At 39.2% G+C, this 17,369-nt stretch overlaps 1 protein-coding gene across 7 annotated transcripts in view; it reads right to left on the bottom strand.

The window, feature by feature from the left end:
• SEC24C (SEC24 homolog C, COPII coat complex component) overlaps positions 1-17,369 on the bottom strand; it is a 37,338-nt gene that overhangs the window by 7,842 nt on the left and 12,127 nt on the right. For 3 of the 7 annotated variants that reach the window (XM_066191419.1, XM_066191420.1, XM_066191422.1), the window contains 13 exons: positions 16,114-16,255; positions 15,065-15,243; positions 13,397-13,828; positions 11,952-12,082; positions 10,715-10,783; positions 8,884-8,995; positions 7,945-8,072; positions 6,925-7,063; positions 4,880-4,995; positions 3,485-3,609; positions 3,034-3,225; positions 1,932-2,025; positions 68-184 (listed from right to left, as the gene is read on the bottom strand). In XM_066191419.1, coding sequence (XP_066047516.1) covers positions 68-184; positions 1,932-2,025; positions 3,034-3,225; positions 3,485-3,609; positions 4,880-4,995; positions 6,925-7,063; positions 7,945-8,072; positions 8,884-8,995; positions 10,715-10,783; positions 11,952-12,082; positions 13,397-13,828; positions 15,065-15,243; positions 16,114-16,255 — 1,976 coding nt within the window. The remainder of the gene's footprint in view (positions 1-67; positions 185-1,931; positions 2,026-3,033; positions 3,226-3,484; positions 3,610-4,879; positions 4,996-6,924; positions 7,064-7,944; positions 8,073-8,883; positions 8,996-10,714; positions 10,784-11,951; positions 12,083-13,396; positions 13,829-15,064; positions 15,244-16,113; positions 16,256-17,369) is intronic. The other 4 variants (XM_066191421.1, XM_066191425.1, XM_066191423.1 and 1 more) reach the window with 3 other exon arrangements.

The following is a 17,369-nucleotide window of genomic DNA, read 5'->3' as shown; positions in this document are numbered from 1 at the left end:
TATTGTATTCCATAAAGAGTATAATATACACCCTTATGTGTATAAGGATTAGGCAAACCATCATTACCTTCTCCTTATCTGTGTTGATCAGCTTCCTATCATCCCTGTTCTTCAACTTTCCTGGAGCCTCTGCAATGGGCAGAGAAGTGTGGAAAATGAAGAGCTTGCCAGCACACTCAGCTGCCTGCAGGAAAGTGAGTGCAACAACAGAGGTTAGAAACATTCACAAAAATTGTAAGGGAAGCTGTGATTCAAGAACATTCAAGCAACCTCATCACTCTTTTAACATCAGGATGACTTTACCAGACACACAGGTTCACTGTCACTCGGTTACATGACTGGAGTCCAACAGAGGAAGCACAAATTACTGGTCAGTTACAGAAAAGCAAGTTTAAGTTCTACTGGATTTGTGCTAATTCCACAGCAGGGAGAAAAGGATTTTCTCCAAGGAGACAGAACAGTAAGCAGGACCCAGGTACTAAAGGTTTTGTGCAAACATGTTGCATTGTCTTCTTCCCTGATTTGCAGCTACTGAATTTGTGAGAAAATGTCACAGAAATGGCAAAGAATTTTGTAATCTGAGTTTCACCAGATCAGTAATTTTAAATCAACACCCCATGCCAACACTAGCTAATGTTTATTAGGTTATTTCCTCTGACACATGCAGTATGTAAAAAGTCAATTATAACTTTTACTATGTCTTGATTGATCAATTGTAATGAAAATTGAGTTTAAGAGAGACCTTTAAGGATCATTCCCCCTGTACTCAGCACTGGTGAGGCTACACCTTGACATTTTGGGCCCTTCACTACAAGGACACTGTGATGCTGTAGCATGTTCAGAGAAGGGCTATGGAGCTGGTTAAAGGTCTGCAGCACCTTGCTTGAGGAGTGAGGGAGGGAACTCGGGTTGTCCAGCCTGGAGAAAAGGGAGGCTCAGGGGAGATCATCTTGCTGTCTGCAACTACCTGAAAGGAGGCTGTAGCCAGGTGGGAGTCAGCCTCTCCTTCCTTGTAATATGAGATAGGACAAGAGGAAACGGCTACAAGTTGCAGCAGAAGAGTTTTAGATATTGGGAAAAACGTCCTCATGGAAAGGGCTGTCAAGCACAGGAAGAGGCTGCCCAGGGAAGTGTTGGAGCTACCATCCCTGGAGGTATTTAAGAGACGTGCACAAGTGTCACTTAGGAACATGGTTTAGAGGAGGACTTGGCAGTACTGGTTAACGGTTGGGTTTATCATGAAAGTCTTTTCCAACTAAAATGATTCTCTGACTGATGTGAGAGACAAATAGAGCTATGTCAACAGTTTGGGGTGAAGTCATACAGGCAATCAATTTGATCAGTAGATACAAGTCAGAGTTAAATCATCCACTGTAATTATGTCTGGATGAAGTACTAGAATGGAAGGACTTTAGGAAAAGTTTACTTGGTTAGCACATTGTTGCAGGCAACTTCAACAGATTATATTCTCTCCTTTTATTTAAGATTCTACCAGAGAACAGGATTAAAAAGACACCAAACTACAGAACACCTCCATGAGACTACAGAACACCTCCATGAGACTACAGAACACCTCCATGAGACTTAACAAATTTCAGCACCCGGTTTTTTAATGCTGGAGGGTCTTTTTTTCCTGTAGATTCTGTAAAGTGTTTAAAGCAAAACCCAGGCAGACAACTGAGAGTAAGCCATGTTCTTGTACTTCAAAAAAAATTGTTTAAAAAAGAATTGGGTAAGGAACATACAGATAGCTGCACAAAACAGAAGGTTCACGCACTTCAAGAATGAGCCAAGTACTCCCTACGTGTAGCGCATCTACCACAAGGAGCTTACAAAATCTTTAGAATTGTCTTATTAGTGTGTGTTAGCAGAACATGAACTTAGGAGTACTTGGCTGAAAACAGTTTGTCACAAAAAATGCATTTACTAACCTTCAGTGCCTCCAGCCCTGCTTGAATCACAGGTGCAAAAACGGTTTCTGTTTCTCTCGTGTCTGCAAACATTTCTGGAATCTGATCCAGCAAACTAGCAAAGAACAAGGAAAAAAAAAGAGGAATTCAGGATCCATTCAATAAGACAAGCCACACAGGTGTAGCTGATGATTTATAAGAGTGAGGAGGTTTAAACAGAAGTCTTTAACATGTCTGTAAATTTGCGTAACTTTTACAGTATTTGGCATCTCATCTGTGAAAAAAATGCGTAGCATTCTTTGTTGGCTTCTCTCATCCTTATCCTCAGTGCCTTCTGTATAGCCTCAACAGATGCCTTTTCCACAGCACTTCTGTATTTCTTCTTTTAATGCATTCCCATATACATAGGTAAGTAAATTCTTAGGAAATACTAGTGACATTTGGCCTCTCTTTGCCAAGCATCTTGTGTACTACTCAAAGATTAATAGGTTTAATCCACAGTTTTGTATTTAGGCTAGTTTAATGCACTAAAAAGCAGGCTGGAAGTTCTCCTAAAAAAATGCAATTCCAGGTCTATTTCCCTGTTCTAGTTAGCTACACACTGTAGATTAATTACAGTTCAACTACGTAAGTAAGCAGCTTGCCAAAACTTTGCTACCTTCTTTCTTTCCTTTCAGATTTTATCTTCTCTATCCCACTTATTGTTTTCTCCACAGAAACAAAACTGGACACCTGTTGACTCAGTTTGCTGTTATTTAGGCAGTTGACTTAAAGACAGTAATTCAGTATTCTTACAGCTTTCACTCTGCATCATCCTAGTTGTGTTTTGCTGTGGCTTTATTTTAGGTGGGGGTTTTTTGAGCTTGGATTTTGTTTGTTTTTTCTTTTCTTCTCCCCAGAAATGCCCTTCTGCACTAATTCCCCTTATAAACACTTTCTGCCAAGCTAGACTATGAGCCAAATAATCCCTTGGCCCTTCAATTTCCCCATCCTACTGTGCTGGCTTACTCTCAAGGGGTATAGTAAGTTAAAATACATGGAGTGACCTAACATGACAATTAAGCACATTTGAATCTACAAAACAAATATTTTACTACACACGTTGCAAATCAATTTATATTACCTGGCAATAACTGTCCTGGACTCATTCACATTCACCAGAAAACCATCAAGGAGTGGCACAAACATATCTGCCACATCTGAGACCACCATCATTTGTGGCTGTGCCAGCGAGCTCTTCACGTTATAGAAGTGTAACACTTTGTTGTAGGTGACAAATCCTACTCGAATGGCTGATTCCTCCATGTTCCCTTCCCTGGAAGAGACACACTTGCCTTAACATCCAAGAAGACAGATAAACCCTTATACATAACCAACACATTAAGAGAAAAATGAAAGGAAATAAAATTTATTTTCACCTAGAAGGGTATCAAGAAAGATGTTCTGCTTGGCCTTTTTCTGAAGAAAAGCTACACAGGATTATCAAGTAATTTTTTAATTTCTAGGATTTTTAAAGAGGAAAAGTAGCAGCATTACCCATTTGCAAAGACTACAGTAGCTCACAGTATACCTACCTGGGCAGATAATCTAGGAGTGACTTTAATTCTTCACATATTAACCTCACTAAGCCACTCTTCACAGCATTGTAAGACACGTCAATCATAAAAATGAAAGCAGGTGGACTAGGAAACTTGTTATTCTGTGGAAGAGAGGGAAGAAATCACACTATTGCCATGTAATGCAGCTCAGGTAACAGCTCCTTAACACAGACAAATCAATGCTGGTCAAAACTTACTTGTTTTGATGTACCTCTGTAAGCATGAGCAGCAGTTGTTTCTTCAGCTCACTCTCCTATACTTTTCCAACTGACAGACATGTAATCGTACCATGTTTGAAATGATCTGATATTAAATGCGCTAGACTGACTTTACCATTGATCAGAGAAGAACAGTTGTAACGAAATAATCCATTTACCTGACTAAGCTAGATTGGAAAAGTACATAGGGAAGATTTCTGCCGGTTCTCAAGACTCTGGAATCTGACCAGACTTATCATAGGTGATTCCATCAGCATAAAGTAAAAGATTTTCCTCTCTAAGGATTACAACCTTTTCCTTCATAAAAATTAGGCTCTCTTTGGGGATGAAAAACTTGTTTTAGTCAATAGTTTTCTGAAGTCCATAGGTCATACTGGAACAAGCATTCAGAACAAAAGCAAAACAGAAGAACTTCCAAAAAAGCTGTGAAGATTGCATCTTGTTTGATTCAAAATTCTTTTTACGCTGTTAGAAAATAATTGGACTTTTTGTCTTAACTCAGAGTAAAGCAGAGGCATTAGAAGGCTACCACTATCAACAACATTTAGGCATCTATTTTCTCAGTGTAATATTTCAGCAGAAATGTAAGTTGCTTTAATAAATACCTTGCACATATTTTCCCTGTTCCTTAGATGCTAATTATTATTTAAATCTTTAATTTAAAAGCAAACCAGCTTTGAAATATACATTTCCACACTATTCTTGTGCTTTTAATCACTATGGCTGTATTTGAAATTGATGTTCAATAGGTAAGGTCTGCCTTAAGGAACAGGTGGCATATTGCACAGTTACTATTGTACTTGCATTGAACCTCTCCCACAATTCCCTTTTCTGCCAAGGACAACTGCACAAGAATCCCTCCTGCAGAATTCCTAAGGTAAACACAGCTATAGCTGCTTATATAGATCCAGAAAATAAAATTACAGAGACAGCTATTAAATTATGTCATGTGTGATCAGGACCTCCACTGGTTTTGTAAGTAAACAAACAAGCATGTTATTTTACACAATAACGTGGGTTGGATTAATGCTGTTAATTGTCTCTGCCACCTAGAAATTAGCCCAAGACAATTCATGTCTTCCTTACTTTCAAGAAAATAGTCTTTTTACTTAAAAGCAAAATAAATACAGCAATAAAAACGTTACTACTGTACCTTGCAATAGTCAACTGTTGCTAGAAACTCGTACGACCCCAGTGATAACTCAGGTCGGTCATAGAAATCTACTCGCTTTCCAGTATGATCCAAATGTTGGAAGTAGTGAGGTGGCACTGGGAAAGGAAAAGTCCTTAAGCTCAGTGATATGCCCACTATAAACACCGTGACTAGAGAGCAAACATGACAACAGGAGTTTCAAACAAAACTCCAGGAAAGTGGACTAGCACTCTGGGCTAGCACATAAGTACTAAAAACATTAATAGAATTTAAGAATATCATTAAAGCAAAAAAATACAAACTTATTCCAGTTTGTCTCATGCACCAGACAGCACACAATATAGTCACTGTTATACTTTTCTTGAATCTCCTTTCCATTTCATATCAGAAACATCACTACAATACACTTTCAGGCTTATTCTGAAGGATCTAGTCCAAAGGAAAAATACAACCGTCCCATGTGAGTAGTAACAAATTACTTAAAAGAGAGTTTGAGGCAAACCACAGGCTACATCACTACTGACTCAAGTCAGGCTTACTAAAATACTGAACTCCTTATTTTGCTATATAAGTTAGTTTTTCCTTCCCGTCCTGTGCTGCACAAGGGTAAAGCCTTCAGGCACTTTCGTGTGCAGAGACTCCCATAATCTTCTTATCAAAATAGACGGAGTACTTCTTACAGTGGATTAAGAAGGAGGGACAGAAGTGCAACCACATGCCCAGCACCCAGTACTTTTGTGCTGGCACAAGGTATCAAAAAATAAAATCGAACTGAAGCTAAATTTTTGCCTACAAAAATCTGTTGCAGAAACAAAGTATTTCCCTTGTGCCCCAAGAACTACCATGACAGGCACTCCCTCCTGCAGAACCACTGGGGTGACAAAATTTATTCCAGCTATAGCTGTCTATATAGCTCTATGTAACTGTCTCTACAGTTCCAGGGGAGATTAAAATGAGATTACCTGGAATGACATAATCACCACATTTAAACTATTCACCACATGCCAAGTTTCAAAAGTTCAAAAGAAAACAAAGTGATATCATTTAGACTATATATAAGCATCTATCACTCTTGTCTCCAATACACATTCCATACAAGTTAATCACGTGATGGTATTTGTGGAGAAAACAAAAATTGTCCTCAAGTTTTAGGTACAACTACATTGTGTTTTCACAGCGTTGCTTTCATCAGCAGTCTCTCAGCATCCCTCCCTTTTCTGCCTCTGCTCAGCTGTTGCAGGTACAGCCCTTCACACAGCTGCTGAGTGAGCAGGACAGGGAGTGTATCCAGGCGGAAAATCACCAGACAAAATTGTTTTTTAAAGTTGGCCACTTCAAATCCTCATTTGGTTAGCACAAACACTGAGGTGGTAAGAACAGTCCATTAAAAGCCACCAGTGCTACCAAATGGAACACTGAAATTACATCATCATAAGGTTTTTTGTACCTTACATTCCACTGAGTCTTCAAAACAAATCTACAAATGTCATGCTATGAGAAGCTCATTGTGACTTCTGCTTAAAAGGAAGCATGTTCTGTACTAATTTAGAAGAGCAACTACTATTAACTGGCCTGCACTGAACACTGTCATTCAGCTGTAGCAGATTTAACTACAATCTCATCTCTAAGGAGTGTTAGTGAGATAAAAAAAGGCTTTGTGTGAAAAAAAAAAATCCTAGCACATGCTACTGACTAGATCTGTATCTCAGTCTGTTAAAAACCCCGTACTTTTGAAATACGCTAAGAAAACACAAGTCTTTTATACCACCAGGCATTATGCCACAAATACCTCATTTAAAAAATTTGCTACAGTACTACAATGCATAAGCACCTTTTTGAACACAATTTCACAATGAAACACTGAGCATGCCTTCCAGTAATTTTTACAAGACCAGACACATACTAAATCAGTACTCATATAACATGATATATGAATGATATAATCATACCGTATTCATATTACATGACAAAGATTTATTTGCCTGCATCTCGTTCAAAGACCTTTCCGGCAAAGCCCAGAGAGGGATTTCCAGAAGAAACCTTACCCTCAGTGACACAGCTGCAGAAACAACACTGGAACCTCCTTCCACCTTCAATGAATTGCATAAAAGGGCACATGTAAGCTTTGCACCTATTACATCGGACAGGACCAGATTCTCCATGGTCTACCAAATAAGGAAGGGTCTGTGGAAGCAAGAGAAAAAAAGATGAAAAGAAAGGTCTCATGATGATGAGAAAGTTTTAAGCTCTACATTGTGTGGTCATTTCTATTTCCCTGTATGTGGCATAGGATTTAGCGTTTGGCAGCTGTGGGAGAGTGCAGGGGATGTGGGAAGCCTGAACAAGTATTAAAGTGTTTTTCAATTTAAGCTCTAGCACAGTAGTATTTTGAGGGCTAACACCACACAGTGGTCAGCGTATTCAGATTACTTTAAAAAATGTCAAACTCTGTAAAAGTCTCAGAGCTTTCATCTTTTCAGCAACCAAACATGAGTGGGTAAAAGGCTCAACAGCCACACATTACACCTAGAAGGAAATAAGTGCTGCAGAGAGAAGGGGCAGAAATACAAGTGCAGCTCAGTAGTGCTCAGTCCTCAGTGTTCTGCTGTCAACCTACACAGTGCTGTGCATGTACAGGCATATTAGACAGCTAAACCAATGTTGTTTCATCCACTTTCATCCAATTTCACAACCTGGCATTCTAGAAAACACTTTAACGCCTATGATTAGCAACCATTTAAATACTTTAGACTAAGAAAGAAACTGAGATCAGTTGGAAGCATACGCCTTTGTGAGCATCCTAGTATTTTGGTCATTTAGTCACAGGGCTTGACAGCTACTGCGAAAAAGCTGAAAATATCATGGCAGTTGAAATATTCTATGTTTTGAACACAACATTCTTCTGCTTGACAGGTATCTATGGCACACCTGTTGGAGAATCAACGTTTACCTGGTCCTCATTACCTAAATAGGCCTCCTGACCATATCTGTTAAATGCTGACACCTGAGAGCACTCCCCTGCTGAGTGTGCACACAGCACACGTAACTCTGGGCACGGTTCTCACCTCCTCCGGCGGCAGCGTGGCCAGCGGCTTTATGACAGCAGCCAGGGGAACCTGGGATTGTTTGGCCATGTCAGAGGTGCAGGGAATATTGTAAGATGTGCATCTGATATAGCGGGGGCTTGCGTTACCTGGGCGACAGAAAAAATTCCACAGATTACAGTACAAATTAAGTTTATATTCAAGAATAAAAATGAAGATACCTTAAGTTGTGTTGTTAAGCCACAGACAATACTAGCTTAGCTAAATATTCAGTTTTAATCTATGGAAAACTTGAATTCCAAACAAAATATCTCCTCATTATTAACTACATATAATAAAAGACCTCAAAACAAATGAACTTGACTCCCTGTCAACCTAAACCTACAAAAAGGCATTTCTGTTTCATATATTCGCAGACTAAAACATATTGTAGACAGAAAACTCTACTCAAACATTTCTACTGTTTTGTTTTGTAATTCTGGCTGTAGAGTAAAATACTTGATTGCAGAATCAGATTCTGAAGTTTTTTCTGGAACTTTAGAACTCAAAAAAAGTGTCAGCAATTAAAAGATGAAGTATCTTTTCTCTACAGAGCCCTCAGACCAATTCACACTCATCTTAATTTTAAAAAATACAGTTGCCAGTCCAATTCTAATGACGTTGCCAGCAGATATCAGTTATTAAATGTTTTTTATAAAGCTCTACAGAAGAGGCTTCATTTGCTCCTTTCTGATATCTCTGCTAATGCTGGTCCCAGGTATCTGCCTTGGAAAACATTTTTTACCTGCAAATTGGTTACTAGCTACCAGACAATCAGGAGAATCTAACCTGAGATCAAATCAACACAGCACCTGAAACTAAGCTTCTGTTGGTAAAATACACGTTTCCTTTAAAGACACAGTTCTGTCACTGACTCTTTGGGATTTGTGTTTTGCTTGTTTAGGAAAAGAAACAGTTTACCTTGATCCTTGACTAAGAAATTTGTAGTAACAAGAGGTGGGACCTGCCCTCTCACTCCAGTGACAAATGGTTCTGACCCACGGTTATTTCTGTCATCTTCAATCACTTGAATCTGTGATGGAAAAGACCATGTTATTATGTGGAGGCTTAGTTTCAAAGTACTGTAAAATAAAAAATCTCTACGGCAGTGAAAAGGTGACCTGAGGCAAACATTACTATCTCTAAAAATAGGAAGAGCAAGTAAATTTTGTCAAGCAGTCACCTCTCAGTTTGATTTCAAATAGTACTTAATGACTAACAATAAATTACAAGCTGCAAATAGCGTTTTCCCCCAAGTATTCTTAGTAGCAGCATGTTTTGTGTTTTAAAGTCTGGTCTGAACTCATAAAAGCTAAGCTCAGATCAAGAAAGGAATCTTTGGTAGTATTCCCTCGTACAGTTCTAGTCCAATTAGAATTAGAAGCTTCTGTAAGCCTCAAGCTGAAGTCCTATAGGTAACCTGGCCTTTTCTTTCCATTCCAGTCCCACTGTTTCCATTCTATGCCTTTATTTCTAACCACTCTAACTCTGGCATAAAGACAGATGACTTGCAAGCTCAGGTGGAGATCTTCATTACTTTGTGATGCTCAAAGGTTTGTGATTTGAATTCTGGGAATGCAGAAAGTGAAATTTCAATAGACTTGTCAATGAATCAAACTTCGAAGCCTGTAAAAATCTGAAATTTCTCAGTTTTTCAAATTCTTCATGACTGCAAGATAATTTCCATAAGATAACGGAAATGTATTAAATAGTTTTACTTAACTAAAATATTCACAGATTTTTGTAGTTGTACACAGTTCAAACTGCATTTCCATAGTGGTGACTGAACGAAAGAATTAAAGCTAACAATCATTCTTCTGCTCTTATTTTGCCATCAAACACACCTGCCTTTGTCTAGAGTAAATTCTGAAATGCAGAAGTTTGTATGGCAGAGCTTCCACCCTCTCACTAGATTGCAAGCTGCCAGCAGAGAGCCTCCAATAGCTTCAGTGACTACTCCAGAATAAATCTAGGACCATTTCAAAAGTCTATAGGCTGACTGACATTGGTGATCGCACCACTGGCACCTGTTAAATGATGAACTTTGACTGATGAGGAAGAAGTGACACAGGGTAACAAAAACCCAAAAGCTTTTTTTTTGTCTTTCAATCCAAAAGGTAGCTGCTTTTTTTCTTTCTTTAGGTAAGAGTCTCCAACATAAACATTAAATTTTCAAATTCAAAATTTAATGGTTATGCATGAGCACAGATAATGAGAGAATGTTTATAGCTCCCCATGCCTCATACTAGAAGTTTTGTATCAGGAATTAACACACAAAAAAAAAACCAACTCCAGTTCCTCTGCAATTTTAGAACTCCAGCGCACTGGCCAGTACTGGTATATGAACAAGAACAGTAATCAAATTCTGATCAAAACATGGCTACAACAGCTCATGCTGTGTGCACGCTGACATGAGACACACGTTGTATGGACAATAGTACTGCTGGCTTACACTGAAAATGCCAGCTGGAATCTGATGAAGCAATATCCTAGAAATCACACAAAGTGAAGGGGAGACATTCTTCATGATCTGTTTCTGAAACACTGCTTTCTATTGCCTCACCGTTCATCACAGAAGATTTTAACAACCTCATGCGGTGTAACGTTACACATTTTGATAAGGCAAGCAGAAGACAGCAAGGAAAGGGTAAAAGATTAATGATGGAGGGTTAGCATGGTGAAGTTCAGGTTTCAGGCATGCACAGGGGGTCACCAACACACAGACTACAATTGACATATATACAGCACTTACTGGACTAGGAATTGCATCTGGGTCTATTCTGTGCCTGGGTTTCTGCTGGGGTGGCAGCTCATTAAGTTGCTTTTTTTTTTTTTAATAAGAAATAAAGAGTGCCACCAAAACAAAAAGAAAAGAAAAAAAAAAAGAGAGAAAAAAAAAGAAAAGAGAATAATAAACCAAAAAGTAACTGTTACTTCTCTCTACCCAAACCTGTAGCACTGAAATTAGATATATTTAGATTCCGGTTCATGCAACAGGACACATCAGCTTCTGCAGCATACACTGATCCCAAAACCAGTCTTGCCAGGATACTGGGCTTGGCTCTGAACACTTTGCTAATGGAGGCAGTGGCTCACCTCATTTTGGTTAGAAACTGAGGATTTATGCTTTAAGAACATGCTAACATGAAGGCAACTGACACAAGCCATTTGAGATTTCATTTAGTGGAAGAGAAAAGAGGCAAACAAGCAATTAAAGACTTAAATACAGTAGTAAGCTTTACTACTGGAATCTAAACAGGCAACCTTTTAAAATAGAAGTACCTTCTGAATAAAATCAGTTCTGATCTAACTCAAGACTAGATTATTTTCATAGTTTTGAAGTAGAGAAACAGCATCAAGAGCAGTGGAAGGAACAGCACAGTTGACTAGTGGCAATAATACCACCAGGCTTAGTATTACTCATCATTGCTAACCATTACATGTAATTGCTTATCCAGTCTCAGAACCTCCACTCAAAGACTCAAATCCCAGTTGGAGAAGCTATCCATATTTGACTGATGCAGCATCATGACTTCATGACCCAAAAAACCACACACCAGCTTTTTGACAGATTATAGGAAAAGCACTACAATCACCTCCTACTAACCATACTTCAAACATAGATCACACAGTTCACAGACTGTCACCTCGATATCTGAAATTAGTTCACCTTGGAAAGTCATTATGCAAGAATCCAGAAATGGAGGAACAAGTTTAATCAAAGCCCTGAAGGATTCTCAAAAGATAACACAGTACAGAAAAAGACCTGAGGGATTAGAGCAGTGTTTTCCATATGCAGTGCCTTTCTTTAGTCACCAAGAAAAATACTGCCTCTGGGCTTATTCATCACAAAAAACTGAAGGTGGATAGAGGAGAGAAATATAAGCAGGAAAACAGACTGATGCTCCTTGGAAAGAGAAACCTGTTTTCAGCTTTGTCAATTGTTTTATGCAAAGACACTACGGAAGAGTTGACACAAGTAAGCTTACAGGGCTAGGAATGGAATCTGGATCCAAACGTTTTGGTGGAGGTGGTGGTCCAGGTGGACTTCCATAATTTGGTGCCCCTGGATAGGCTCCTCCATAGTTTGGCTGGGGACCCCTCATCTGTCCAAAGGAACCTTAAAAAGAAAAGAACATAAAAATCAAACAGTGGCTTAATACTAGGCATTTCTTCATCTGGCACTTCCCACAATTCCTGCCATTATTTAAAAAAAAACCTCAAGAAAAATAAAGTCATGTGCTTTTCAATTAATTATGATTAAACATATTTATCATAGTGTTTCAGCTTAGACTGGTACATCTCTACCAACAATCCAATAAACTGATAGATACATTCCTCAAAACTAGACTTAGGGAAACAGGTTTTTTCGTCTGACCTCTATCAGCTCTACCTCAGCCTAAACCAGCACACTACTGTAAATAGTTTTAGAGTTTGTAATTGTTGATTACAATGCACATTAAGATCATGCACTATGAGCATTTACCTGCAGAACTGGCTAATGGAAAGAGCACACAGAACAGCCAAAGGAGCTAGTGGAAGATCCCTAATTCTTCAAATTAAAGATATACAAGGAGTTCCCTTGGGCAGTTTTGGCTTGTTTGAAAATTCAGTAATAGGCTAATGTGTGATTTTCTCTTTTGTTTTGTAACTACCTGAAGCTATTTTGTATTATTTTAGACAATTCCAGTCACTTACAGAGTAACAGCATGATTCAACTCGTTAGTATTTTTACAGTTCATAGGAATTTGAACAGATATTTTTAAGTAATTTACCTGTCCAGCTGTGCAAAGCTGCATGGGGGATGGGATTCTCAGTCCTAACATTTGCACATGATTATTTTATCCCAGCTATCAGTAAGTGTTATTGATTAAAAATCAGCCAAAACTGGTTTTAATTCAGAAAGCTTAACTGGTCTTACTTTTAAGTATATTTAAGATGCACAAGCTTCTACAAGGAAGAAAAATACAGTTATGCAAATTAAAGTAGAAAACATAGCAACTCCTGTTTCAATGGTTAACAACTCCTTTCATACACACTTCATATGCACAGTGGCCACAAATTTAAAAAATATAAAATAAGGCTTTTCAGTATTTCCGATGTCTATTTTTGAACAGGGGAGGTTACAGACATCAAACTAGAGTCCATAATAAAATTCTGATCACAAATTCTGGTACTATTATGGCACTAATTACTTAACACTTTTTTGGCCAAGTAAGCTAGAATTCCTTTAGTTACATTAACCTGATTAAAACCTGTATAGTAAAATATCTTAGAATGACATTTGGTATTAACTCAGACATGAGCATAAGGAAACAAAAGGGAAGGTCTAATGTGCAGCCAGGAGTCCACAAGCGACAACGTGAAATTGAGTTCTTAGTTTGCAGCACACAGAGAATACATAACTTAAAATTCCTGTGCTAGGAATACTCACCATTCTGCTGCATCTGGTATCCTGGCTGAGGAGGATGAGTGGGAGGAGGTGGTCCATGGAGACCACTCATGGGAGGCCCAGGGTGCAGCCCTGCCATAGCTGATGGAGGTGGTGGAGGTGGTGAGGATACATGATTAGGCTGGGATGACGGTGGTCCAGCAACTGTCTGCCCAGGCAGTGGTGGACCTGGCATGGCAGGTGGCCTTGGAGCACCTGTGGTAGGAGGGTAAGAGGAAGGTCCAACCCCTGTAGAAGGAGGAGGTGGGGTAAAACCAGGAACTTGAGCAGGCAGGCGCTGAGTTGATACTGTGTGACCAGGAAACGGAGGCTGTGCCAAAGGAAGACCCTCAGACACAGTGGCAGGAGGGGGTCCTTGGCTTGCACTGTAAGGTGTGTGGAGACCAGATCCTGTTGCACTAAAGCTTCCTGAGACTGGGGGAACCGATGTCAGGGGACCCGGTAAGGAAAAAAAAAAAGATATAACATAATTTTCTTCTATCCTGAACACAATTAAGATGCAAGAAAAACCCATTTGCTCCCGATCACCTGAGTAAATCTACTCCATTCTCATCTTCAAATGAACTTACCAGTACCAGCAGAGACAAATCCTAAGTGACCATTCTCCTAAACTGATCAGAGAGCTGAAATTCCTTCAGGGGATCTGAAACTCGATAGTTCTTCCACTGCCTTCTCCCTCAAAGTCTGAGCTACTGATTTTACATAATCAGAATACATTTCAGGATTCAGGGCCAGAAAAAAAGGGCAAAGCTAGGAATATGTGAAACATGAACCATCACAAGTCTATAGATTTCTTGAACTAAGTTTCTGTGTTAAACTCCACACTCCACTGCAGTCTGTAGATCAAGAATGGTTTTGAGCTTTGTGGTTTTAATAGCACAAAGATAGCACCATTCACATGTAGCACTGTACTGTTTCTGAGAATAATTTTTGACAAACACGCTGCCAAAAGGCCAAGGAAATCTGTATCCCCTACCTACTCCTAATTTTCCTATAAAATGTGTCTTAAGAGATGCTTGTTAAAAAGTACTTTAGCAAAACATTTTTGAAATAGTCAGACCAGCTGACACGAAATAAAGACAAAACTCTAGTCTTCAATTTAAAAAGTCCCCTAATCTACAGCAATGAGACTGTAGAACTAAAACCATAGAACAAAGTATCTAAATTCAGTTTCTACTGTTTAAATAAGTGTCTTCTTGACTTCCAGCAGAACCCCACACTCAATCATTCAGAGTATTTTCAGCCCTTTGTGATTTACATTTACAGGGCCCTTTTTTCCTTTCTTTCTCTTTTATGATGGGGCTGCTGCACAACAGTTGGAAGACATGTAGACTCTCCAACAGGTGACTTAGGGCTAAACTGTTCTGTGTTTCACAAGATGCATCTAGTTGAGGACCAATGTTGTTACTCTCCTTTGTTATTCCTGTCCAGCAGCGCCAGCCAGCGCTGCTCCCAACAACCGTCTCAGATCTGTTTTCCACAGTTATGACCTTATTAGTTAAGAAAACTACTGTTTCCTATGGCAGATGTCAACACCCAGAGAATTCCAACAACCATATGGCAATGAATCACTGACAAGAAAAAATCTTTTAGGAAATTACTAGCAAAAATAAAAATCAATAGCATACTTCTGTCACCAGGAAACCTTACCATAGCCCAGTCCAGCTGGGGGAGGAGCAGAGGCTGCAGTAGAGCCAATTGTCATCCCTGCCATGTGATTCCTGAGCTGCTGCACGCTGGCTGGGGGGGGCCCATATTGCTGGAACGTGGATATCTGGCTGACAGGCGTGGGTGCTGAGCCTGGCAGAAACGGCTGGGAAGCAGGTGGCCTGAGAGGGAAGATGACAAACTGAACTGATTCCTCATTATAGAAGAAGTTACAATTCTCTGGGCCTTTTTAAATCGTTCTAGCACATAAACACTATCTGGGTCTCAGATATTTACATGAAACACCGTAACTCAGTTTTGGAAAAATAATTACATATTCTCCATGTATTCAAGTCTCTTTCACCAAACAAAAAAAAGTCTATCAGCTCTTAAAATACAAATTCCCTATTTTTGTTAATTCCATTTCAGTTATCACAACAAATCAGAAATGGTGCATAGAGCCTACAAGGTGAGCAACAGCAAGGCCTGCACAGCCATGTAAGAATGTTCTGCCACTCAAAACATTTGAACTCTCCAGGACTATGGCCACTTTCACCACAGAGGGAATGGCAGTATCTCTCTGGAAAAGATGTTAAAGAGTCTCAGATGACAATAACTCAGGGATCCAGAAGGGACAGAAGAGGGCCCAGAATCATTACTAAGAAATTACGCAGTAAAGACTGCCAGATGCTCCAGAGATCATGTCACACTGCTGAGGAACACATACTACAGTTGTGTGGATGCAACAGATATTTTTTAGAGATAATGAACACCACAAAGAATGTCTTAGGAGGAGAAGATGTTTTCATCAGTCACTGATGAAAGTGACTGCTCACATCCTTTCACAAGTTTTTCATCTCCAGATATACTCACTGTCTAACAAATATCTCTGTGGCAAAACATTGCTTCAAAACAATAACAAAGCAATGAAAAAAGTCAATATCCACCACACAACCCTGAAGTACTTAGTTTGATTTAGATCTAAGAAGTCTAGACCTAGCACAAATCTACCAAGGTGGGATTTTGTTACAATTCACTCTTCTCATATGCACCTCTGCATGGGGGCTGCTGAGGCTGGAATTCCATTCTGCACATCTCCATGTTCAAACTGACTGTATGCCAAGTGCCCGGAAGGATGAGATGCTCCAGAGGCTGGAGGGGGAGCTCCAGATGTTGGCAGGGCTCTTAATGAACCTGCAAACACAAGGAAAAAAGCCTAAAATATCACAAATTATAGAAACAAGGGCTTGAACCAACTACCATGAAAAATTCAAGTGCAGAATTGCTATAACAATACTCCATGAGCAACAAATAATTTATGCACAAATATTTTTAGCCAGTGTCACTAGTTACCATCTCCACACAGAACAAGCAGAAAGTATGTGCTGTGGAAGGTCTTCAAAAGACAACTTCATCTTTTATGAAGAAAAAAAATAGAGTTTTGTTAGTAAGGTACTGAATCCTTTCCCCTCCAAGTCCAATTATTTTTATCTAAACCAAGAGTATTCAGTGCAATCTAAAGTTCATTAGAGTTTTTTCAGGTCAGTTTTCCCTACCTCAAAGGTAAGCAGGCTATGGAAGAAGATTCCATTCTCAAAAAACTACATGACTTACTGTATTTGATAATGGGGGGGGCCACCACAGACTGTTCTTTCCAGCCTCTCAAGCTTCAAGGCTAACACAAATACCTTCCCCTCTTTATACTGAGCTGGTTCAGTCACACCCCAAATATCTTTGCCTCAGAAACCAGTCTTTCCACAGACCACAAAATGTTGGATACAACACCAGCAGATTAACTGCAGTTTTTACTTCCAAAAAAAGAGAATATAAACTTCTCTTTTAATAATACTACATTAACAATGCTGGCAATTAGAACAAGTGTATGACCATGCCTGCTAACCACAAGGGAACCTATTTCCCATATGGGGTATCATTAAGCACAGATGACTAAAACTGGCCCATGACACCACGCCCATACATACACACTGTTGTGTCACTGACAGTGGCCAGCAGGGCAAGTTTCCAAGGGATTCTGAAACCTTCTTGTGAGGAATCATTACAAATTAGGAAATAAGGGGAGCCATTTCTCAGTTCTACAGTATAATTTATACCCGAAAACATGAGGTTTCACCTCATATATTTTATCTGCTACATCCAATTCGTAGCAAACCTGGGAATGTAAAGTCAAGGAAGGAATTAACTAGACCTTGTATGAATAACTGATCATTTCTTGGGCTTCTTTCTTCATTACGAAACTTCTCCCTGTTCTTAATTTTGAGACAGAATTTAATTACTCCTAGAGACATTT

This window comes from Chamaea fasciata, unplaced genomic scaffold (assembly GCF_029207755.1).
Source record: "Chamaea fasciata isolate MVZ Bird 193981 ecotype frontalis unplaced genomic scaffold, bChaFas1.0.hap1 SCAF_9, whole genome shotgun sequence".
Classification (NCBI taxonomy): domain Eukaryota; kingdom Metazoa; phylum Chordata; class Aves; order Passeriformes; family Sylviidae; genus Chamaea; species Chamaea fasciata.
Note: the sequence above shows the minus strand (reverse complement) of the source record. Positions and strands in the feature narration are given on the sequence as shown.